The 26,605-nt window shown below is 35.4% G+C and overlaps 1 protein-coding gene across 1 annotated transcript in view; it reads left to right on the top strand.

Annotated features, from left to right (window-relative positions):
- Positions 1 to 26,605, top strand: part of Gbe1 (1,4-alpha-glucan branching enzyme 1) — a 222,166-nt gene that overhangs the window by 125,989 nt on the left and 69,572 nt on the right. Inside the window, exon 8 of the mRNA XM_028756259.1 lies at positions 24,531 to 24,646. Coding sequence (XP_028612092.1) covers positions 24,531 to 24,646 — 116 coding nt within the window. The remainder of the gene's footprint in view (positions 1 to 24,530; positions 24,647 to 26,605) is intronic.

Raw genomic sequence — 26,605 nt, 5'->3', positions numbered from 1 at the left:
CATAAAAAATTGTCTTCAGGGAAGAGGTATTCAGGTCAGTTCTAGCCTTGGGGCCTCCAAATCTGCATCTGAAATGCATGGTATCTTCAGGAATAGGGACTTACTTTACATCTCTTGTGGAAACCAAGACCAATAGTAATCATGTGTATAATTTCTGAAAGTTTCTTGGACAACCCTTATCAGTAACTGAAAAGAGAGCTTCTTATGCCTGATATTTGGGTATTTATTAGGTGGTCTTTGGCTCTTGGAAGAACATAGTCATTGCAGATGAGAAAAGCTTACTTAAATTATATATGTATATTTACACACAAATTTGTATGCATTCTAATTTTTAGATACATAGTTAGTAGTGTGACTCTTTATGACTTAGACACATCCATCTTATTTATCCTTCTGTATGTTTCTTTCTGTGTTCCGTAATTAGAACTCCTCCACATTTTTTTCTGATCAGATCCCTTGTACTCTGTTATTTCCATCTCCGTTGCTTCTCTACCTCAACCCCCTGCTATGGTCCCGTTTTTCTTTTCTTGTGCAGTTATTCCAGAATATCTACTCACATCTGGAGATTTGTTAGAGTCAAGAGCCTCCTATGAGAGAAACCACGTGACATTTATCTTTCTGGGTCTGGGTTACCTCACTGAATATGTTCTCTTCTACTCTTCTAGTCTCTTCCATTTACCTGCAAAGTTCATGGTTTCTTTCTTTTACTTTTAACAGCGGAGTGGTATTGCATAATCTATATGTATCACATTTTCATTTGAAATTTGTGAGTTGAAGGATATTGAGTTTTTCCCATTTACTAACTATTGTGGGTAGAGCGATGAACATGACCTAGGAAGTATCTGTGGAGTAAGTTGTGGAGTCTTTTTGCATATGCCAAGCAAGTTACAGCTGAGTCATTAGGACTTTTTGGATTTGTCATTGTTGTTGTTTTAAGCTTCTTGAGAATTCTTCATGCTACTTTCCATAGTGGCTATACCAGTTTTTGGTGGTTCTATCAACACAGGATGAGGGTTTCTTTTCCCCACATTACCCTTCAGCTTGTTGATGGTTACTTATTGACCTTTGTGGTTCGAACTGAGATTAGATGAAATTTCAAAATTATTTTAATTTACATTTGTCTAACTGCTTAGGGATAATGAATATTTTTGGAGTTATTTTTATATGTATTGGTTTCTTTGGTTAGTTTTGCTTGTTTTAATTCTTTTTTGTTTGTTTGCTTGTTTTGTTTTTTTGTTGTTGTTGTTTTGTTTTGTTTTTTCGAGACAGGGTTTCTTTGTGTAGCCCTGGCTGTGCTGGAATTCACTGTGTAGACCAGGCTGGCCTTGAACTCAGAACTCAGCCTGACTCTGCCTCCGAAGTGCTGGGATTAAAGGCATGTGCCACCACTGCCCAGCTGTTTTGTTTGTTTTTTTCTTCATATTTTTTTAATTTTGAGAACTTTGTTCAGGTCCCATGGTTCGTTTTTCAAGTGAATCACTCTTTTAAATTTTTTGGTGTACATTATATATTCTAGAATCCTCTGACAGATTTAGAGATGACAAAGTTTCCTTCTCATCCTGTAGGTTTCTTCTTTATAGTTGATGGCATTTTTAGAAATTCAGAAACTTTACTTTTTTTTTTTTTTAAAGATATATTTATTTATTTATTTATTTATCTTATGCATGTGAGTGCTCTATCTGGATGTACACCTGCATATGCCAGAAGAGGGCATCAGATCCCATGTACAGATGGTTGTGAGCCACAATGTGATTGCTGGGAATTGAGCTCAGGACTTCTGGAATAGCAGACATTGCTCTAAATTGCTGAGCCATCTCTCCAGCCCAGCTTTACAGTTTTGTAAAATCCTACTGACCTTAATTGGCCTTTATGTCTTGAGCAAATGTAATCCTCTTGAGAAAGTCCTTCCTTATACGTATATCATGTAGGATACTATGTGTGTTATCTTCTAGCAGTTTATAGTTTTAAGTCTAGGTATTTGATTCATTTGGAGTTAGCTTTTGTGTAGGGTGATAAATGAAGATCTAATGTTCTTCTTCATATGGATATCCAGTTTTCCCAGTAAAACGGGGTTGAATATGCTTTCCTTTCTTCAGGATATATTCTTATACACATGATTGGGTCTGCTTTGCTCCACTAATTGGTCTAAATGTCATTTTTTAGATGCCAGTACTATATCATTTTTATTACTGTGGATTTGTAATGTATCTGGGATGGTAATCTCTCCAGAATTTCTTTTTGACAATCCAGGATCTTTTGTTTATTTATCTGTTTGTTTCTGTGGTTTCATGTGAATTTTTGTGTATTTTTTCTATTTCTTTGAAGAATGAAATGGGCATTTTGATTGCAATTGTTATTGAATCTGTATATAATTTTTGAGACAATAGCTATTTTCACAATATTAATTCTACTAATTCATGAGCATGTGATATTTTTTTACTCTCTAGTATGTTTCTCATTTTTTCCAGTTATCGTTGTAATGTTAATTCCATAGATAAGAAGAGAAAGACCACCAGCCCAAGTTATGGCCAAATTAATCAAAACAAGCAATTAATTAAAGCAGCTTTCTCCATCCCCATGTACTTGGGCTGTCTCTACCTAATGGTGGGGTTCAAGAGTTAGGACTTGGATAAGATAAAGGTTTTCATAATCCAGGAGTAGGAGGTTTCCAAATGGAGTATTTGGTAGGCAAATAGGTAGAGTTGCAAATGGAGAATAAACCATAACAAGTTGGACATAATAACCTTTTGTGAAACAAAGACATATTTGCAAGGTGGTCCTAACATATAATAACAAGATTGTCATAATGTGGTAGTAACAAAGTAATCACAGTAAAATAGTAACAAGGTGGCATAACAACAGGTTGTCATAGTAATCTTTTTGAAACAAAATGTCGAAATATTGCCTTTCTTGGAACACATATTGTAGAACCTTTTATAGTTAGGGTTGCAGGTGGGACATAGCCAAATCCTTGAGAAACAGAGATTTAATCATAAACAGGAATGAGTCTAGTTTGTGGTTACTATAAAATGGCTTTCAAGCCTAAGATGGAGGCAGGATGGTTCATCAGTTGGTGTCCTTCACTACCTTCGTTGGCTTTATTCCTTAATCTTATATTCTTTGAGATTTTTGAGACTGAGAATGTTTCTGTGATATCTTTCTCTATACATTTTTTGGTGTGTAGAAAAATTATTGGTTTATGCTGGTTGATTCTACTTTCTGCCACACAGCTTAATTTGTCATTTATAAGTTTTTAGTAGAATATTTGTGATCTCTAATGCATAGTATCATGTTATGTGGAAATAGAGTAGTTCTCCTTTTTAATTTGTATCAGTTTAATTTTTTTCCTCTTGACTTATTGCTCTAGCTAGTATTTAGAATACAATATTGAAAATGAGTGGGAATAGTGGACATTCCTGTTTCACTCCCTACTTCAGTGGGTTTCCCTCAAGCTTTTCTCCATTCAGGATGATGATTGCTATTCGTTTCTCATGCAAAGCTTTTATCATGTTGAACATTTTCCATCTAGCCTAACATTCTCTAAAACTGTTATCATGAAGGGATTTGGGGTCTTGTCAAAAGGCATTTCTGCTGCTATGGAGATGGTCATGTGACTTTTCTCTTAAATGGTCATTTGTGTGTATTACATTTATTGACTTGCATGTGTTGAATCATGACTGCATTTCAAGAATAAAGCCAATTTGGTCATTATATATAGTCTTTTGGATATATGTGTGTGTGTTGGGGGGGGGATTACAGGCCACAGCGGTGGTGGCCCAGGATGCTTCCACACTGTGGCTGGTTCCATATGCAGGAGGAACGTCTATGGTTCCAGCGGCTGTGGCGGCAGGCCCCAATGACACAAGGAAGTCCTTGGTTCCATAAAGGTTTATTGTCATGGCGGATGGTGGATGAATCTAGGCGTAACCCCCTAAAACTCAGGGCAGTTCTGAGTTATATAGGGAGGGAGAAAGGGGGAGGATCTGGGGAAGCATGCTTAATTTGCTCCGCCCTCTGGCCTTCATTAGTATGTAGATCCCTAGGCCCTGAGGCCTCTAGTCACACCCTCTACTCCTGCACTTTGAGAGGGGCTGTCTGGCCTTCATTAGTATGTAAATCCCTAGGGCCTGAGGCCTATAGTCTGGGCTATGTGACTGAACAATGTAATTCTATGGAAACCAGACTGTTTTTCGGACCCTGGGTTCTTGGGGTGCACCAAACTCCTGCTGGTTCTCATGCAGAGTCTCGGAGTTCTAGGCAACTGCTCAACCATGACCCAGGATACCCTTAGGCAGTCCCACATATGTGCACATTCATTTTGCAAGTACTTTATTGTATATTTTTGAGTTTTTGTTTATCAAGTACATTGGCCTATAGTTGTTGTTTTTTGTCTTTACCTAGTTTTAGTATTAAAGTGAAAAAGGCTTTGTGGAGGAAGTATGGGATTGCTTTCTCTGTTTTTATTTTATTGACTAGTTTAAGAAGGATTGACAGGAGGTCTTCTTTGAAAGTCTAGACCTTTTTTTTTTTTTTTTATTTCTCAGCCCTCTATTTTAGCTTCTTGTTCCCTAGTCTATATTATACTATTCATTAAATATGTAAATGTATTGTGTTAGTTCTAAGTTTGATAATGGACAAAGAAGATTGGAGAAGGAGAGTGTGCAAATTGTGTATGGATGTTGAGATTGGCTGGAAAAGAAGTTAGATGGATAGATGGGACTGGGCAGGCATTCATGATGTATCTCCTGTTCTAAGCCTAGAATGTGGGAGTTACCTGAGTGGTACAAATGTTGGATGTGTTGTATGCGAAGCATCTTAATTGGAAAGTAGATATTGTGGATTCTTATTGTGACTTAGAAATTAGTTTTGGTATAAGCAGGGGTAGATAGACAAAGCCTAGGAATTAAATGTGGGACCTGTCTATATCTAACAGTTGCATGGGGTAGGTCATGGAGACTCATTGATCAAGGCCTTGGAGCATGATGTAGTGTGTTTGTTTGGAAGGAAGATTGGATATCAAATTTCTTTCTTTTTTTTTTTATTTGAAAATATTTTCACAATACTTTGTTGCCATAGATATTATAACCTCTTAAATCATTGCTACACATCTAGTCTTACTTTTATTTTAGTCCTGAGTTACTTATTTTGTTAGTTCTAAGACGGATATGGACCAAAAAGGTTGGAGAAGGAGAGTGTATATGCAAATTGTGTATGGATGTTGAAATTTGCTGGGATAAAAGTTAGATGGATAGATGGGACTGGGCTGGCATTCGTGATATATTTTGAATATTCATGATTAATTTAAATATAAGAAAAATTTATTTTTGAAACCAACTGTAGAATATAGTCTTGTTTGTCCAAAGTATGAAGACATTTAGTTCATAAATTGAAAAGCATTTCATGGTGATGCCATTTTAATATTATGTTTTCTTACCATGAAAAACTTTTTCCCTAAGAGACCTATTTAAAGGGAGTATAACAAAAAACTTTATTTTCAATATAATATACTGTTTTCTTTTCTCACATTAAAATGAATTTTAAAATGTCAAAATAAACAGATAAAGCCTAATTACTTCTCTTGATCATGTTTGAGAAGTGATAACTCTATTTTAATTAGTCTCTAAAGAGTTTTTAAATGTGACTGTCTTTAACCTAGAGGATAATTTTTAAAATAACTATGTTTATAGTTATCTCCTTTTAAGTTTTATTTAGTCTCATATAGTATCCTAAGTTTATTGACTTATCTTACCCATACCCCTTGAAATGATGAATTTGGTGATTTGCAAAATTTATTTTGTCATATTTTTAATTGACCAACATATAAAAGTGCCACAATTAATTTGATTTATAATTTATGTTAATATATGTTTATGTTAATATATGTTAATATAAGTCGATTTAGCAGAAGGCCTGGTACCAATGTCTTTTTTTTAACTAGAAAATAATGAATCATTCTCCTAGAATTTATGTGTATATAAATACAGTTTCAAGACCATGTTGCATCCAGTTCATTTAGACTGAGATAATATGACACATGAAACTTTTTTGATCCTTGCACTAGATGACAAAATGATAAATGTAACTTATTTTTTTAATCCGTGTTGCATCAAAATAGCATTTGTAAATGGTATCTTAGTTACTTGGGTTTCCACCACCCTCATTTCTAATCCATGTAACTTTTTTCTGTGAGACACAATCTTTACCAGTCTAAGTGATGTCTCATCCTAGGAAATCCAGATTCAAGATTTCAAAAGGCCTGCAGTGATGTAGCTGAGTCTATTCTTTTGTTGATAGTTTACCTTATCTGTCAACATTTTCAGGAGATGGAAACTGATCTCAGGATTTAGACCCTTCCCATATGTGTGCATGCCCCTCAATGATAAAATTCAATGCTAAATTCAATGTCCCTAAGCTTGTTACCTGTGGACATTTGTAGTGTTGATCTAATTCCCTCCACAAGTGGGTTTTTCAGAATTATTCTCCAGGGTTTCTTCTATTTCCACTGAAGAGAGAGGATCTTCTCATACACAGCCACTACCACCATGGGTATTATCAGCAAGCCATGGAGCTTTGGAGACATAGTGACTCCTGCTCTTACACATCATTGCGATATGACAGTGTTTCAGAGTTCTCTGGGCCACAACCAAATATTTGTCTCTCAAAAGCCATATTGAAAAAGAAAGACATAAAACCTTCAGTTTATCAAAATCATTTTTCTTGCTTTAATAAGATCACGAAGCTTCAAAGAGTTATTTTTTCTTGTGAAGTATTTATGAATTATTAAAAAACAAATGCAGGCCTTTTATATATTTTTTTTCACAAGAGCACATTTTTCTTTAGATAGATGCTCTTCTCTTTCATCTTTAAAATAGGCAAACTTTGGTTTATTTTTTTAAAAAACTATTACCAAAGACTAACAAGTTCTATAAAACAAAGGGTATTACAATAAGTCTTTGGTTAGCATGCAAAATAAAAGATGAAAGATCAACATGTTGTGTGGTTGGGTGGTGTTTGCCGGAAGAGCAAGCTTCTTCTCCTCCTGCTGGAGTGAGACTGTCCTTACTCCAGGCAAGAGAAGACAAATTTAAAATAAATAGGCCTGAAATGCAGCGTATGTCATTATAATATATGGAGACATCAGGCAACTGTGAGAGGAGTTTATACATATCACAGTCCTAATTTTTATATGGTATGCTTATATGCTAAAATATATTAATTTTCTGAATATTTCTACTTATGAGCCTGTTTGCATGTCTTCTAACCTTTGCATCATGGACAGCATTTTATTTTCCCCTTTCTCTTACTTTCCCCTCCTTGACTCTTCCTATAATTGACTGAGAATGAACTGGGATCACATTTAAATGAGAGCAACAAGAGGAATGCCCATTATGATCTGTTTGATGCTGTTCTGTGTTCAGTGTGCATATCCACAGCCACTAATACTTGAAATAATGTATCCAGGAACTTTAATTCTTTCTAAGTAGGCCTAACATAGTCATTCAACAGTAGCAATAGATCCATTGGAAAGGTAATTTATAAATTGAAATCAAACATTTGCAAGCAAGAAGGTTCCAGAAAGTGCAAAGTTAAGGGGTTTGCTGTAAGATCCAGGATAATCAAAAGGTGCAGACCTTCATTGACTTCACTAAAGTACAGGTAATCAACAGAATAGTGGCCAAATAGGAAAGAAAAAATATTAAAGCATTAGGATGTAAAATTGAAAACATATGATTCCAAGGATATGGTAACTTGTGGTTTGTGATCTGTTGGAGGCTGAGTAGCAATTTGAAGCAGAAGTCAGATAGAACTAGACCATTGTCCCAAACTCTTCATTATTTATCCAAGTGGCTGAACATAATTTTTTGTTTACCTAAAATCTCTTATTTTAGCTCTTTTATTTTTTTAATCTAAAATTAGATAATGTGACCATGTTAAAGGCATCCAGGTCTTACCAATACACAGTATTCCATCTCCACATTCAGTGGTTTCACACTTAAAACACCTGGAAAATAGCGGATGCATGTAAGGGCCTCTGATTCTTCACAGCTTAGAGCTCCAAGCAAGTATAGCTCTCCATATGCTAGAAGCAAAAATTGTTCTTAGTATCAGAGAGGGGGAGCTAGAGAATTATATAAAATATAATAGGCTAAAAATAACTTATAAATTTTGTGAAAAAGCACTTGCCACACAAATATAAGGACATAAGTTTGAATTCGAGAACCATGTAAAGGCTGGGTGTTCTGGCACAAATCTAAGCCCATCCCTAGCGGAGGGTGACAGAGACAGGTGGATCCGGGTTCTCACTGGGTTGTCAACCAACCTAGCTTCATCATGGTCAGATCTAGTAAGAAGTGCTAATTCAAACAAATAAGTTAAAAGATAGCAAGACACCCATGCCAACAACCTCTGGTGGCTACATGCCTGTGTACATGCAGGTGTATTGTGCTACACATGTATATATACACAGACATACACACACAGACACACACAGACACACACACACACAGACACACACACCCACACACAAACACGAATAGTGCCTAAGGTATAACATATAAATTTGAACCCTTGCCTTCAAACATACTTGGATACAACCATAAATACCTTTCACTTTCCGTTGCTTTCTTCGTTACTCCTATATGCTGTTTGACAGCCAGTATTCTTTTTAAGCCCAATTCATTGATGTTTAGATGCTGCCTCTTTGGATCCTTATTCCATTGGGAATACTTTTATTTCATGCAAAATTTAAATGTGTGTGATTGTCTACTATGTCATATTTCAAATTAACTTTCTGGATCAACTAGACCTTAATGAGAACAAGCTTGTGATCCCCTACTTCCAGTGAGCAAATGAAGTATAACGTCATGGGAAAAAGCACTCAATATGTTCTGGACCTTCTGAAAATGGTAGTTTTCTCTTCTTCCTTCATTCAGTGTTCATCTTCAATGAAAGAGCCGAGTCACATTAACAAGTTAAGAAATATTGTGACTGACAGTTATTTCATGCTGTGTGTTGTTTGGAGTTCATGCTGCGAAGGAGTCTGAAATGTTCCTGGCGATAGTTCAGCATGTCAGTTAAAACCAGAAAAATATTACAAAACTGACCACTGACCTTTAGAGAAGCTTGGAAAAAAAAAAAGTATTGAAGGTATAGTTTCAGGAAACAAGTCTGAAACGGAGAAAGACACTGTTTTCTTGATAAGCAGTTTTCCTTTTCAAAATCGTTTTATTGATTTCTTTTATGTGTGTGGATAGCTGATGTATACCAGTATCATCTATGCATGTGGAGGTCAGAGGACCACTTGTCAGGATGTGTTTTTTCCATTTTCCATGTGGGTTACAGGATTGAACTTTTGTCTTCACACTGTATGTTTCTTGACCTATTGAGCCTTTTCACTACACTAAAAAGGCAGCTTCCTTAAAATTTATATTCTTAAATATAGTATTCCATAATGTGAGGTTAAGTTAAAGAGATACTGGTGGACTTTAGGCTGTAACACCTTCCTGTGCTTTCCCTAGGCAAACATGCCTCCTTTCCCTAGGCAAACATGCCTCAGCTTAAGCAGTGCTTGTGGGACCAGAGGCCAAATAGTTTGGACAGTATTTCCCTTAGTGGAAACAGTGGTTTCACCCAAGAATGTTGAAGACTGAACCAGAAAACTCTGTGGATGCTTGTATGTGTAGGGACATACTGATACCTAACAATCACTGTAGAATTTGATGAATTTTTAGGAACAAGACTTAACATGTAAAATTAGCAGAATTCATTCTAAGGGGATTGCGGAGCCAATAAAAAATTAATTAGATGGATATGATTTTTAAGCTGAGCACACACTTTGAAAAACAAACTTCTATGAACACGCGTTCACTTATTAAGTCAGCTAAAGACAAAAATACTTAAGTTTAAATAATTAAAGTTAGAATATGAGAATTAAGAAAAAGTGAATAAAATACTAGTGTGCATTACAATATTGTTTAAATGCCATCTTCCTCAGAAGCAAATAACATTTCTCCACATTTAGATAAACAGAAATGATAATGATCTAAATACAAAAAAATAACCCTTGTCTTTCTTTTCTTTTGAATAATATAAGAAGGAACAATGAATTCCAAATTTCAATGAGTGAGGTGTGAGCAGCTTTGATATTTTTCCTTCTCTCTCTCTGTCTCTCTGTCTCTGTCTCTCTCTCTCTCTTTTTGTGTGTGTATATGTGTGTACATGCACATAGTTATCCAAATTAAAATGTACAATCTGAAAATGCTGGTGTTGCACAGATTTTTATAATGGAATGTGAAGATCTTATCTCTAGTTCTGTGCCTCTGGTCTTTTCTTCATTTTGCAAGTATTTATTGTGTTGTCTCGGTAACAGTTGCTCAGCTCACTCTGGGAATAAAGCCATGGACAAAATACAATAGTTCTTTGGTTAACAGAATTTTTTTTTCGTGAAAGAAGACTATAATGTATCAGTTTGTAAAACAGGTTATAGGATTGTACATAATTGCTATATAGAAGGGAAGAGTTTGATAAACAGAATATAACTATAATATACATATGTGATAAATCATAAGCGAGAGCATAGGGTTGGTAGAAAACTAGGTATTTAGAGATATAGTTGGCATGAAATGTGGTTGACATTAAAGTGGGACCCTGCTATAAGGACAGAGAATTCTAGCCTGAGTGATACCTGGTAAGAATTGGTAACTGAGAGGAGCTTAGTTATGCTTCAGGCACAGAAAAGAGACAACTGTGACTAGTGCTTAGTTGGTAAGGTACTCTCAAAGTACTCTCTGAAACCCTGGTCATCCTGGATCATGTTGGAGTTCGTTCACTAGAGTCTACTGCAAATAAGAAGTGACTTTGTTTAGCCCGATAGGCATGCTCTACCAGAGCATGTCACGAGGTCAGAGCATGCTAAATAGAGATCATTATTCTCAACCAGGACATGTACTGCACATTTGTAAGAGCCAGGGCGTAGATGGCATGGCAATTTGATGAGAGGTTTTTCATATATTCCCAGGCATCTTTATACTTGGTCTGTAGCTGGTGACACTGTATGGGTAGGTTTAGGAGGCGTGGTCTGTCTGGACTAATATGCCACTACGGGTTGGCTTTGGAGGCTTCAAAACTGTACAACTTTTTCCCAGTGTGACTTCTATGTTTCTCGTTCCAAAGCTGACCTGTCAGCTCTTCTTGCTACTCATCCTGGTGCTCACTGTTAGACTTCCATGTTGTTAGAGAGATGGACTCTAACCCTCTGGATCTCTGAGTTCAAAATAAACCATCCCTTCTCTAAGTCTTCTTCGTTATGGCACTAGAAAGGTGACTGATATAGATCACAATATATAATACCCTCTGGGTAGCTTTGGTAATTCATGATATAAATTAAATGTTTTGTATATATTGTACTATTTATATAATTCATATATTATTTTTATAATATGTAGGATACAACATGCACGCACATATATACATACAAACCTATACACATGCACAAATATCCTAAGCATACCATGAAACTCTAAGAAACAAGATCCCTACAGAAAGTTCATTTCAGAAGTTACCTTCTATATTTTACCATAGGACCTAGTATAGTGAAGAACATAAGCTTCTATTATTAGTTCTGTATGTCTAATACTAAAGTCATGCTTATTTCTAATGTATTGATTTCTTTATTGTAAATAGTCGATTTTTTATTCCAGAATACATCTGTGCATCCTTTATTATTAGGTTTCTTTAAGTTATCTTCCATGGTAGACTTGTATTTTAGTCAGCTATTTTCTGTATCATAAGATATCTGGATTTAATTCTGTTTTTTATCATATTCTAGACATGTGGCCATGTGAGAACTAAACACTGATACTCGTACAGTTCATAAGTTGGCATTGTCTGGAGAACAAATTTTTGACCCCTGTGCCAAGTCTGGCCTGTGGCTTGCTTTTGTAAATACTTGCTATTTTACATTTGACCCTGACTTTCTTTACTTGAAATCAACAGAGCTGAGTCATTGAATCATAAGGCAAGACCTCCAGTAGTCCTCCATGCCTAGGATGTTTACTTACTGCTTGTACAAGAGAAGTTTACTGACCCTTGTCATGATTTGTGCTTCTGAGAGTCATTGTGGGAATTGCATAATTAGTCACGCAAAAAATTTATTACAAAGCATATCCTTTAGTAAGCATTTATTAGATATCACTATTTTAACTTCACATAATCAGATCAAAATAATTTTTAAAGGCACATTATTGTTTCTATATATTTTAACATATTGCTGGAATAAAGAACCCAAGCTTCATGGCTATATCTTTAGGTGTAGTATCTATTCTGTTGATACTTGTCCATTTCCACATTAACATAATTCCAGGATGTTGGAAGTTCCATTTTGCCCATGAAAATCCTTGATATAGAACTCATATGTATGTAAAAGTTCTTGATTATATTTGAACACTATGGATGATTTTTTAAAAATTAATCATTGCAGAGCTCTTTGAAAATCTAGGCAGCAATGTGCAAATGCAAAATTTATAAATGGAACAAACAAAAAGAAGCCGAAGATTCCTCCAGGACCCTGAACGTTCATGGCTCTGTCCTTCTGTTCTCCTCACCAGAGACTTAGCGAAACATTTGGGGAAACGTTCAATATTTAATCATAAGCATCCCCATCCAGTGTAGGCTATACATGCAGGCCAGTATGAACTTTAACTGCAGCCTACACATACTACTGTGGTTTTTAGTTGCAAGATATATTTGCATGAATGTCCATGTCTGTTTAAACTTCTAATAGAAAGATGGGTTGATTAGTAAGAAAATAAGATTAGAGAAGAGTTTAATGATTTTCGTTTTGCTAGAGGTATATATGTGAAGATCCTGATTTAGAATTTACCTTTTCTAAATTTGCCTTCATGAGAATATAAAGTTATAGAGAAACCAAAACTTCATACTTTCTGGTAAAAATCCATTTTCTGAGTTTTAGCCAGATTCTTTGTTCCTGTGAACTTTGTCAAAAATCGCTTCAATATAGTTGTTACTCTTAATTCAGTATATTATATAAAGAAGATAATTTTTACTCAAATTTTCTAACTAATTTCTTCCTTGGTTTTCTTACTGAGGTTAGCGACTGATAAGGGGTGCTCTCGTAACTTACCCCCATATGATGCTCACTGTTCATGTTTGATTTAGTACAGGAATCAAGGAGGTTTTGTGAATTGCAATTTTCATTTCTTCTCTGTATGTCTCTGTAAAGTTATGAATATAATTTTAGTTTTTTACCCTGTTTCTCAGTTAAGGCTATGTTTTCAAAAAGCCTTTATTTGGCATCTATTATTAAAACCACATGTGAATCATTAATTTATGACAGACTTCTTAGGCTTAAGTTAACACAAAAGTGACACAGAAGCCGATTCTCATCACACAGCATTCGTGAGGAAGGAAACATGGACTTGCTCACAAAAAGGTTGCCTTGAAGTGCAGGATGCCCAGAATTGTGGGACAACTTTATGATGGTGTTCCAGGATGGGTAGATATACAGTAGGAGAAAAACAGAAGAGGAATCTGATATTTGTCTCTTATATGATAATATTTTTGTTTCCAATTCTATGGGTATCTGTTAGGTCAAATTATTTAGTCTATATTCTGAAACCAAGTGTTTCTGAGTTTGAATTCAGTTGAAGTTTAACTTCATGAGATTATAGAACGTTTAGAGAAACCAATCTCCATACTTTCTGTCAAAAATCATGCCTCTGAAGTTTAGACCGGTCATTTGTTCCTGTGGACTTCTTTAAAATTGTTAGAATATGATTTTTACTCTCAATTCAGTACTTTTTCTTTGTGTATTAGAACTACTAAGATCATTTTCATAAAGGTAAGTAAGTCATAACTTTGTTGAAAACACCATTCTAGGGTCCCGAATATCTTTATTTTTACAGCTCCATACTAACAAACACAGTCCTGTATAGGTAAGTGCACACACCTAAGAATACAAGAACACACACACACACACACACACACACACACACACACACACACACACAGGCATACATACGCATACATACACAAACACCTGTACCTACACACACACACACACACACACACACACAGTCTTTCTCCTCCACAAGCACCTACTCACTCTATGGAATCAAAAATAAAAATAAAATAAGAAGGAAAACAGGAAAGGAAAATAGCTTAGAAACAGCCAAGTCCAATGAGAGAGTAAGAGAACTTCAGAAAAATCCTGTCTTATGGGTGGATGCTGTTTTGATCCATATACCTCTCTGCCAATCCATCTTTTAAAATGGAATTGCTAAAATATAAGTAAATAATCATTTTGTACCTAATTATACCATAATATCATAAGGAATTACCAAGTAAAGAAATTCTAAAATGAAAATATTATAAAATCTCATTTAAATATGTTATTCTTATTAGATGTAAAGTGGAATGAAAAGTGAAAATGTATATGAATATTTAATTTCCTCCAATTTTTACCTTTAACTTGAGCCTGTACAATCTAATTGCTAGGTAAAATATATGTTTTTCTGCATATATAATCAAGTTACTGTGTCTTATTTTTATATGAAGTGCTAATCAGCTCCATTTTATAACTCAGTTGAAGATTTTAATAATGATTGGAAAGACACATGATTTTGTGCTGCCTATATATGCCTAAAAAATCTACAGTAATCATCCCAAGGAGAACAATATTTTTGTTAGTCCTGCTCTGTAAAGTTCCATAGAATACCTCAACTGTATCTGATTAAATATTATGACTTTAATGAAAAAGAAGCTTAGCTTGGCTTCCTTTGGAAAAGATGGTGACAAAGTTTTTCCAAACTGTTAAAGTGTGTGTCCGTGTGTGTGTCCGTGAGTGTGTGTGTGTGTGTGTGTGTGTGCATGTGTACACAGCTGTTTATGTATGAATGTGTGTGCATGTGTGTGTACTTGTGTTCTTAGGTATGTATATTTGTGTATACAGTACTGTAGAGGCCAGAAGATGATGATGCTATAGTTGCCTTTTGGTGTCTTTCTCAATTGCCCCTTCCTTATTTTTTAAGACAGGTTTTCTCACAGAACTTGAAGATCAGTTCTATTAGACTGGCTGTTCAGTAAGCCCCAGGGATGCTCCTGTCTCTGCCTCTTAAGGTCTTGTATTTTAACTCTGTACCCTGGTGCCAAGCCCTCTATACAGGTGCTAAGTGTCTGAACTTCGAACCCCATGTTTACTCTGCAAGCACATACTAAGCTATCTACCTAGTTTCTTGAGTCTGTTGTATAAACAACGATGTGTTGAAAAATTACCTTTGGCAACAAACTTTGTTCAGATTATAAATTACAGTAATCATTTTAAACGCATGTGTTTAAAAATATTAATGACTTAAACACCCTGGGCATTCATTAGTAGAGTGGATGGTTTGTTAATTCACAGTGCCTGTTTCTATCAGGACATTAACTTTCTCTTACCCTGCCCTGTTGATCCATTGATACTTCGGTCATATGTACATAGGGGCATGCAACTTTGAATGTATACACAGACATGCTCACACACTTGGGTGTGCATAACATACACATGTACACACAGAAGCAGCCTCCTATAAGTTTGCTTTTTTCTAAATCTTCCTTGGGCAGATAATATATAGTATATGAGTGAAAAATAAAACTTGAAAAAATTTTGAGTATTTTTAGGATAGATTTAGATGGAAGCATTTAGGAAACAAAGTTAACAGTGTGTTATTCTATACTGCTTATTTATTTGTTAAAGTGGATTTGCAGTCCTGTTGTGGTGGTACACATAATTCCAGCAGTATGGAGGCAAAGGCAGGCAGATCTCTGTGAGCTCCAGTCCAGGATGTTTCACATACCAAGTTTCAGGTCAGCTAGGTATATATAGTGGAATCCTGTATTGGTAACTGCAAACAAAAAGAGAATACTTTTTTTGACTTCAGGTCACTTAGTTAGAAACAATTTCGATGGTACTTATAAGTATAACCTAGGTCTAAGGAGAAAGTTATTATTTTAGAATAGTTAATTTGCATTATCAGGTCACTGGATATAATCTTATAAAACATTTTGGTAGTTTATATCATCCAGAAGATAAATACAAATGAGAAATGTCCAATCATCATTTAGAATATTTTTTCTCTTCCAAAATATGTATTACACTTTTTTAGTATTACATATATATCAATTCTTTATGGTCATGTCATTTTTTGTCTTATTTGCTGAATTCATAGTTCAAAGCATAAGTAAAATACATCAGTTTATTCACCTAATTTTAAAATGTGCTATGTTTTTAGATACAGTTTTCAAGGGTGGTATAATAAGAGTATTATTACAGTAAAATTTAGTATAAGCTGGCTGTTTGGGGGGTGTATTGCCCGTAATATGATTAAAAATTGATTTTTCTACCCCTAGTTGAGGAGCTGTTGCCATTTATAACTTCTGTGGATGGAACAGTCAGTTTTCATTAAGGACTTGGTCCCAGGTAGATCAACCATGCTCCAATGGTGGCACTACAGCTATGAGTATATGCGTGGCTCAAATTAGACTCAGCCAATTATAAAATTATAAAACAGCATAGGAAGTTGAGTGGGGTTGGAGGGTGGCAATTGGATCTGGGAAAAATTATATGGGTGGATATTGGGTAAATACTGTTAAAATACTCTGTGTGGATGTTTCAGATTTCCAAATAATAAAATATTATACTAGAAGGAAGGAAAGAAAGAAAGAAAGAAAGAAAGAAAGAAAGAAAGAAAGAAAGAAAGAAAGAAAGAAAGAGAGAGAAAGAAATACATCTCAGAGAACCTTGTTTCCTCAAGTCTGTTCAGCTGCCTCAGCTTTGATTTTTAAATACAAATCAGAACATCAAGGATTTTGCTTCATGCTATTATGATTTATTCGTTAATATCTGTGCAGCCACATGGCCAGAAGAACAGCTAGGACGAGTCTGCTACTTTTCTTTGTTTTTGTGTGATTCAGCCACTGTTTAATAATATTTTATATTGATATCACATTAATACATTTAGTAACATCTGTTGACCCAAGTTGCTTATTTTGGAAATTTTATACATTATTCTGGACCACAAATAAATAGGACATTAGGCAAATAGATTTGAGTTGCAAAATGTGATTTAATTAAATAAATGTCATTACGTCTGATTACACTTGCTTGCCAAGAAAATTTGGCTGTGTTTTATTTCATTAGAAAGTTTATTGGCAGACTGTGAGACAATCAACAATTTTGAGTTCACAGATATTTTGTAAAAATCTTAATATTGGAATTATCTGTGCATGACAAGAATTTCCTTAATAATTCTTCCTTGATTAGAGATTGACTGTTGCAGCCATCTAAACCAACTGGAATCCTGATTATTTTCATTGCTAGCTATTCTTAAATTTATATACCTTCATCTATGCATTCAGTTCAGATATGAGATATCTATGATTTAAACAGTTTAGTAGCTAATGATTAACAAGAATGTCAACTTTTGTCCATATATTTTTCTGTATTCTTAAGCTAAATATTTAAAAGAAATGTCTAAAACCATGTTTAAGCTTCATTTAAGTAAAATAGTGGTGAGTTACTCAAATGAGAGAAGGTATGATTTGTTTCTAGCTCACGTATGAATTGTTTAGTGTATAAAACCAATAACTGAATTTTGCTCCCTCTTTAGTGGTTTTATGCTGGCCACTGAGGTATTTTTGGCGTAGAATAAAGAGAACTATCTAGTTCTTGCAATGGTGCAAACATTATGTTTCATTATCATGTTTTATCAGGCCAGGGTTAAAAGCCTTACATCATGAGAATAATCTGAGAATCAAAGCCCAACCTTGAATGTTGAAACACTCTAAAACAATAGCGGCCTGAGAAATTCTGCTTTATATTTTTATGAGATTCTAGTCAACTGGATTTATCAACTGAGTTATGAGCTGTCTGATGATATTTTGAGGTAGAAAAAGTTAATTGAATTTTTTATCATACCTTTTGCCAGACACTTTTTATACTTTGACTCATGGTAACCATTCAGTTGAGAAGACTTGATTTCATTTATGTAGCCAGAGAGCACTTGAAGAAGCCCTTGTCATTTGGCAAGAATTTGGAATACCTCATGACCCCTTCCTTTCTACTCTAGAAAGATTGAACAATAAATTCTTATTACTAAGTGTGAAATTGCTAGATACATAGTATAAGTCATCCTTCATAAATCTATATTGTCATTCATGACAAATTCATTTAAACTTTTCCTAGTGGTCTACTGAGAATAAAGAGTTTAGATTTCACAAACTAATCCATTCCTTTTTGATATTGATGTTTTCACTGTCCATATGAATGCTGGAAAGTTTAGTTCACGACCCCAACTGGATATTTAAACTTCCTTTGGTTGATCTTGACATCTACACAGCTTTAAACTGATACTAAATTATTCTTGCTTTTCCATCCCAGTGTAGTAACCCTAATTATTTAATACTTATCTAGTCAAAGTTAGGTTCTGGTCTTGTAAAATAAAAAAAAAAATTACATAATTAAGACGGTTGTCTGGAGGAACACCTACTGGCAAGACTAGCCCTGGGTTAGTGACTAGAAATTCAGATCTTAAGAAGGCTTTTACTATTTCTAGGACTGGTAACAGGGTCTATCTGTATATTATTTTTACAATGTGCTTATGTTGAACACCTGCTTTTTTTTTTTTAAGTTGTAGAAGTCTAAACTTGATATGTACTATGATAGTAGGTCCTTGGTCACAACCTGCATACATTTGGTATTGATTTAACTTGAGTGATGCCATGCAAACCATTTCCTTTGCTGAGGCCATCTTATATTTTTTTATGGTACAAAAATCTTGGCTATCCAAAGGTATACCTCTGTTCCAAATCTTCTAGGAAATTCATTTGTCACTCTCTGAACTTTGCAGGTGGTCTTGAGAACTGACTCTGTTCTATTGTAAGTTGGGCTCAGTGAACAGAGATAAATGTATTTAGGTAATAAACAAATGCACTGTCTACATCAAATTGAATGTTTACATATTAAAACATAAAGAAAGGTACATCTTCATCCTGGTACCATGGTGACACTCCATGATCTGACTGTTTTTCCACATAGGGTTCTACATTCTGTATATGCAAATACATGTGCTTGTGCTCTTGCTCTGTAGACTTTTTACTCTCCCTGATTCTCTCTGTGAACTTCTCTAATTCCCCGATTTACTGACCTGAGCATAATCAATATGTTTCAAGTTAGTTTCACCAGGTCAGTGAGTTTATAGTCAACTACATTGTCTAGATGTGTCATGGTAAGATAATATACACATCTGGACCACAGTAATAAGACATTCTTTATAAGTATGTATTTCTTTTATATCTAATTGTCTTGTCTCATGTAACAATGGCCAGGTATTTGTAAAATGTTAATCTTAGAAATCTAATTATTTTTTGATTAGCTGATCCTAATAAGATAGTGTCAATAATTAACAATCTAGGCTTAGTAATCTAGTATTTGTAATACAATAATCAAGTTGAACATGTTTTACAAAAATGTAACAGTGCTTTGTCTTTGTCTACTGTCTCTCTGTCTCTGTCTCTCTCTGTCTCTCTCTGTCTGTCTCTCTGTCTCTCTGTCTCTCTCTCTGTCTCTCTCTCTCTCTCTCTCTCTCGTGTGTGTGTGTATGTGTGTGTGTATGTTCACTAGTATGATAATTGCATATATATTTGTTCATGTACTTTGAAGCTAGAAGAAAACCTCAGGCATGCTTCCTCAGATGTCTCATCTTTGTTTTTGAGACAGGCTATTTCTCTGGCCTGTGGCTCCTGATATATAGAAAAGTTGAGTCATAGGAATCCCTGTGTCCGCCCCCATCCACAAGAATTATAATCACATGCCATAGCTCATGTCTATCTTACATTGGTTCTGGAACTAAAGCCAGCTCCCCTTTCTTGTACCAACAGCTTGTATCAACTAAGCTATCTAGTTCTCCCCGGACACTTACTTTCTTGACCTTTGCTTTGTGCTTACTGTTCTTAACTTTAAATTTTTGTGTCTGAGATTTTTCTTTTGAGCTTATTTTCTGTGTCTGTCATTTTGTAGGGGACATAAAGTCTTATTTTGTCAATGACTCTTATTATTTTGAAGCCAATATAAATTTGATTTATTCTTTTCAGATAGATAATGATTCCTTTGCTTTGGGTTAGTAGTACTTTAGACATCTACAGAATAAAATTTACTCTTTGGAAGATTCTAATTTGATACCCAATTGTCATTTGCTCTGTTTTGGAATATCACAATGCAAGGCTTCTTTTCTTCTTCTTTTTTTTAAATGCATGCAAATACAGTGTCTATGCACATTGTCATACCCAGATATAGCTATTCCTTTTCATATGTTAAAGCAACATTATTGTTCTTTTTGGTCAAGAGATGAATAGGTGAACTACTATAGCTATTGGAATCAGGAGGCCTTTTCTTACTTCTGCCCTTAGTTTTAAAAACCTGAGCTAGAGAAAAGCCTTCTTTTCAGTGATTGCATTCACATCTCTTCCCTTTTCTGTTTGTCACTGAAATACAGTATCACATGATCAGGTTTTCATTTTCTTTTATCTTCCCAGATATTATAAACCAGTTTACTTGGTAGAAATCTGTTTTACCTTGGAATTTACTCAATTCATGATTTTTTGTTTTATGAAATTAATGTTTATTAGTGTAAGCCAGTTGTGTAAATAAGTAGAAGTCTTTAGCATAAGGAATGTGGAGTGACAAACGTTAAGAATACCTAGAAGACATTTGCTGTATCTGCATAAATTAAACTTTTGTAGAAAATAAAATACTCATCCTTATCTACGTTGGTATTATCTGCCAAGGCTACCTATTTACAAGCTCTATGACTACTCAGGTTGGTAAATTTCCACAAAAGCTGCCTGTTTACATTAGCTTATAGCCCTCTGTTTCAATGTTTTCCCACAGAGACCCAAGACTTGGTGTTAGTATACATGTATGACAGGTCTATACATGATTTTAGGCCTATGGCTGATTTTAGGCATTCAGTGAGTAAGCAGAGCTGCCCCTGACATCTCCTCCCTTCTCTAAGTATAGAAGAGCTGTGGCAATTCTAATCTTTCGAAGGCAGGGATAGAAAGTGAATTGTAGGCAGAGTCATAGCGACCTGTCCCCTGAACCTTCACCCAGTCGATACCCTGTTCTGAAAGATATCTGTATTCCCCCTGAACACCCATGCTCCAGTGTCATCCCCTTCCCCACATCCTGCCTTTTTGTGTTATAACCCCTGTGTGAATAAGTAAAAATTACGATTTGAAAAAATAAATAAATAAAAGTAAAAAATAATGCCAAAAACTGTATAGAATAAAAACAAAATACTCTTTACCCCACCTCACATAAAGAATAGTGACTGTCAGATAGGCCTAGGGACAGTTAGTGTTGTCTTTTTATAGTCTTGTGTCTTTGTACATCTGTCAAGATATTTATCATTTAGATAAATATTTACCCTGAGGTGTCTTTTAATAAAGAAAATGTGTTTAGTTTCACACAGAGAATGTGGGCTGGAGACATGTGTCAGTGTCTAACAGTTCTTGCTCTACAGTTTTTAGGACCACTGTGTGGCTCCCACATTGCAGCCCGAACCTGTACAATAATTCTGGCTCCTTGAAATCTGAAGTCATTACTAGCCTCTGTGTGTGAGATTGGGACAGTAGACACAGGCACAGGCATAGACTCTCCTTCTCTTCCCCCCTCCCTCTCCCTCTCCTGTCCCTCTCCCCTTCAACCTCGTCCTCCCCCTTCCCCTCTCCCTCCCCTCTCCCTCCCCTTCCCCTCCCCTCTCCCTCCCTTTCCCCTCTCCCTCTCACTCTCCTTCTTTCCCCTTCTCCTCCCCCTCCCCTCTTCCTCCCCCTCCCCCTCTTCCTCCCCTCCCCTTCCCCTCCCCTCCCCCCCCTCCCCCCCCCCTCCCCCTCCCCCCCTCTTTCCCTCTCTCTCAGACACACAGATACACGTATAACTAATCTTTTAACAAAATGAAAGTATGTAAAAGTAATGACATTATTTCAAACATATCTGTGCTTTGAAAACCGTGTTTTCAAACTTATTAACATGTAAAACTGTAACCTATTCAAATCTTTTGAAATTTTTATACAGCACTGAACCTTCTTTTAAAACAACTATAGATATGTATTAGGGTAAAATGCTATATAGGAAATGTCTCCAAGACCCTTTTTTAGTTTTGCTGTAATTCTAAAACCTATAAAACTAAAGCTTCAAAAAAGTAGATCTAGATATTATTATACAAAATAATTTGATCATTGTACTGTTATAACATCTCTTTGTGTTGAATTCTGCTTTTTTTTTTTTTTAAGACATGAGGATCTTAAACAATAGGGACTAGAAAGGTGACTTAGAGAGGACCTGAGTTAATAGCCAGCACTCATGTAAAAATTGATAAAGTGCGTCTGTAATTCTAACCCCAATAAGGCACAGTTTGGAAGACTTTCTTGGCTTGTTTGCTAAGGAGTCTAGCTAGCCAGAAAATTCCATGTTCAGTGATATATCTTACATGTCTCTTTTTTCTTTTATTGGATATTTTCTTTATTTATATTTCAAACATTATCTCCTCTCCAGGTCTCCCCTCTGGAAGCCCGATTCCATCCCCCCTCCCCCCTGCCTCTATGAGGGTGCTACCCTACCCACCCCCACCGACTCCCACCTCCCTGCCCTGGCATTCCCCTACAGTGGGGCATCAAACCCCCACAGGAGCAAGCACTTCCTGGCATCTACAATAGCCTCTGGGTTTGGCGACTGTATATGAGATGGATCCCCAGGAGGAGCAGTCTCTGTATAAATTGCTATAATGAAGTAACAGGGGCAAGGCAACTTATCAAAGAAATCATTTAATCTGGGTCTTTTTGGTCTAGAGTGTTAGAGTCTATGACCTACACAGCAAAAGGAATGACAGCTGGCAAACAGGCATGACACTGAAGCCATCGCTGGAACTTTATGTCTTTACCATAAGCAGGCAGCAGAGACAGCTAACGGGGAATGTTGAGTGCTTTAAATGTCACTAAGCCTGCATGCAGTGACGCCCCTCCTATCAAGAAGACTACACATCCCAGTCTGCCTCAAATCATTTCAGGAACTGGAGGCTAAGCATTAATTATATGAGCCTATAGAGTACATTCTCACTCAAATCAAAACATGGTCTAAAAGATTAAGATGGAACATCAATTGAAAATTCCACATGATGTCCATATGTGAATTCCACTTGAGCTTACAAACACCGAGCCCACATGTGTATACATGTTTATTATTTTCACAAAATAAATCAACATGGGTTAATAAAATACAATTGAAATTTACCTTTATACACATTTGACCTAAGCTTCTTGAACCTCCAGGTTTTTCTTCATGCAATCAGCATTGCTTATACTTCTGAGTTTTCCTTTCCAAATAGTTTTCAAGTGTCCACTAAGTTTTTAAAGTTCAAGGTAACTTACTTCAAGTAGGCGTGTGCATCAGTATTCACCTTTTCCCGAAGGTTAGATTTCTACTTTTAGAGTTGATTGTGATAGCTTAATCTCTGCTTTTGTGGGATTGTGCTTTAATATGAAGAAGGTTTAAAAATACATAAATTTGAGCTGTGTTAAAGACTTGTATACACAATTACAGCTTTGTCATTAAGCTAAATGAGGTATTAAAGTCTTAAAACTACAGTTGTAATAAGATAGAGAACTCAGCCATGGCTGAGCATCTGAGGAAACACTAATTGATGTTGCCCTCCCTTTAGTTGTCCAAAATAGATTTACTTCATGTGGTGTTTTTAATTGAGTAATTCAGTTCTTTTTCCTTCTGCTTTGATGGTTGTGTAGCTCTTTGTTGTATACTTTATTGAACATGTGAATATTTTTATGATTACATTTTCATTTTTACTTTTATAAGAGCACAGTCTAGTAAATGTAATATTACTTATCATGTGATTAAGTCTTTTTTTTATCATTTATTTCTTCTTTGGAATTATAGCTGCTTGAAGTTTCAGCCAAGGATTTTAGAAAGATAGCCATTGAAGCCATTTCTGCAACCTATACTAAAAAAAATAATAACAATAAAAAAATTGAATAGGAAATAATGAACCCTCTAATTCTTATGATATAATCCATGAAAAAAAAAACCTTGATTAAAATTGAGTTACAAGTAACGTTTTCTTTTTTAGCTACATCATCTCTAGTAACCTTTCTGGTTTCCAAGAGTACCTCACTGAATAAGACCTCACAGGCACCTGCCTTGTGATTCCTTTTTTCTGATATACTTTTCCTCAGATTTTGAAGGATTTTGTGGCTAAGGGGAATTTAACATATTTTCATTTTAAAATGACTTCTATTATGCAAAGGGTATTGGATGTTTTCTCGTGTTTGTAGTATATGTTTTTTGAGTATCATGCTTCTTGAGCTAGATAAGTAAATGTAATCCATAATCCGAACAAGTGATGTTTAACAATTGAGGAAAACCTTGGTTGCATTATCCTTAAGTATGTTTTTCTCTGATGTTTTAGCTGGGAAGTTTTAAGGTTCCTTCTGTCGAACATAAGATGGTGGTTGGAGGAATACGGTTTTGATGGCTTCCGTTTTGATGGCGTCACCTCTATGCTGTATCATCACCATGGAATGGGTAGGTACCTGAGTCAATTGTGAAGGATGGGCTTATTTTTTATTCTTAAGTTGTAGCCTGGTTTGAGGTTCTCCTGTAGAAAGTGCAGTGGCTGTTGCCGGCAGCTTCATTTTTAGTTGTCTATTGTTTATATATTTTGAGCAGTCATTTCGGCTATCATTTGGTAAGAAGGAAAACAAACATGGATTTCCATTTCTATCTGTCTTTTAGGAATAAAGGATTAGTAATACATGACTTTTAAAAATAAATGTAGAGAAACCATTTATCATAGCACATTTGGGAAACATATATATATATATATATATGTGTATATATATATATATATATATATATATATATATATATATGTATACATATATATATATATATATTTGGTTTTTCGAGACAAGGTTTCTCTGTATAGCCCTGGCTGTCCTGGAACTCACTCTGTAGACCAGGCTGGCCTCGAACTCAGAAATCCACCTGTCTCTGCCTCCCAAGTGCTGGGATTAAAGATGTGCGCCACCACCGCCCAGCCACATTTGGGATATATTAAGATCTGTTTTTATCATTTATATTTAAACAGATACAGAAATGATAAGTGAGAATATTTTGTACATTATACACGTAGAAAACATCTATATCATTTATTTGATTTTAATTAAATTGAAGTATTGATCAGGCCATCATTTTGTATGTTGCACAAAATTAAATAATTTCCCAAATAGGTGATCTGGAAACAGTTGGTTTTCTATTGTTTTTGTTGTTGTTGTTATTGTTGTTTCTAAGACTGAGTTTTGCTGGATATGCTAGACTGACCTACTAATCTCTCTCAACTTTTTCCAGAATGATAGATACTTTATGCTATGGGCTCCCACACCCAGCATTGCTGTATTCTTTTTAAAAATACATTTGGTCATCTACTTCTGGCCATGGGGACTGCCTTTTTGAAGGATTCATGTCCCCAGTAGGACTGCCTTGGAGGAAACTAAATTTTTCTTTCATTTTCATGTGGTTATTAATTGAATACGAGTTATATGTTAAAGATAGATGCCCAACACAGCTCTTTGGCATCATTGAAATTTCTTTGTCTTATACGGTATTCTCATGGCATTTTTTTTTTAACTTTACAGGTTCTTTGTGTATACATTATGGCTTCTGAGTTTTGTGTTTTTGTGGACTTTCTCTGTGTATGAATGTGTGTCTCTGTGTATATGAGTTACTTGTGCTTCTTTGCCTCTCTTTCTTTTGTTGTTTGTATGGTTTGTCCTATCCTAAATTAGTTTTGTTTTATTTTATTATAATTCCTTAAATGCCTGCTTGTTTTTAAAGCTGTGACAGAAAGGGTGTAGATCTGGATGGGAGGGGAGAGTAAGAGTAAATTCCAAGGAGTTGGGACAGTAGATGCCATTACCAGAATATAGTGTATGAACAAAATTTTGTTTTTAGTAAAATAAAATAGTAAAAACAAATCACCTGAGACTATATACTACCAAGAAGAAAATAAAGATGCAGAGAAATGGATAGACCATCCATCTTGACAGGTGTCTTCCAGGGAGGGAAACTCAAGCTGGGGACCACTGCTCTGTCATCTTAGTTATGACACTGCCGCTGTTTGTAGGAAAACATCTACAACTGTCACACTCCAGGCTTACCCTTTGTCTGCCCCCATTTTAGAGAGAAGCTGTGTTTGAGGAGACAAAGACAAACATGGTGAGAGGCAGAGTTTAAAACTGCCTCTGTTGAAGGCTGGGGGGTGAGATATTGAAATGAACTCAAATTTGTGGGTAGTGTAAAATATGTTGCATGAGTAGGGAGCCTCAGGAATCATGAGGAAAAGAATTCTCAGTGACTTTATCCTTTTTTCCTTCAGAATGTCAGAAACAAACCTTAGGAAAATACAAAGCTAAGTGGACAGGTAGATGCTAAAAAGATGTGACGAAGTAATAGTGTAAGGATGAAGTATTTAATCTATAAACT

This window comes from Grammomys surdaster, unplaced genomic scaffold, assembly GCF_004785775.1.
Source record: "Grammomys surdaster isolate TR1022 unplaced genomic scaffold, NIH_TR_1.0 126115, whole genome shotgun sequence".
Classification (NCBI taxonomy): Eukaryota; Metazoa; Chordata; class Mammalia; order Rodentia; family Muridae; genus Grammomys; species Grammomys surdaster.
Note: the sequence above shows the minus strand (reverse complement) of the source record. Positions and strands in the feature narration are given on the sequence as shown.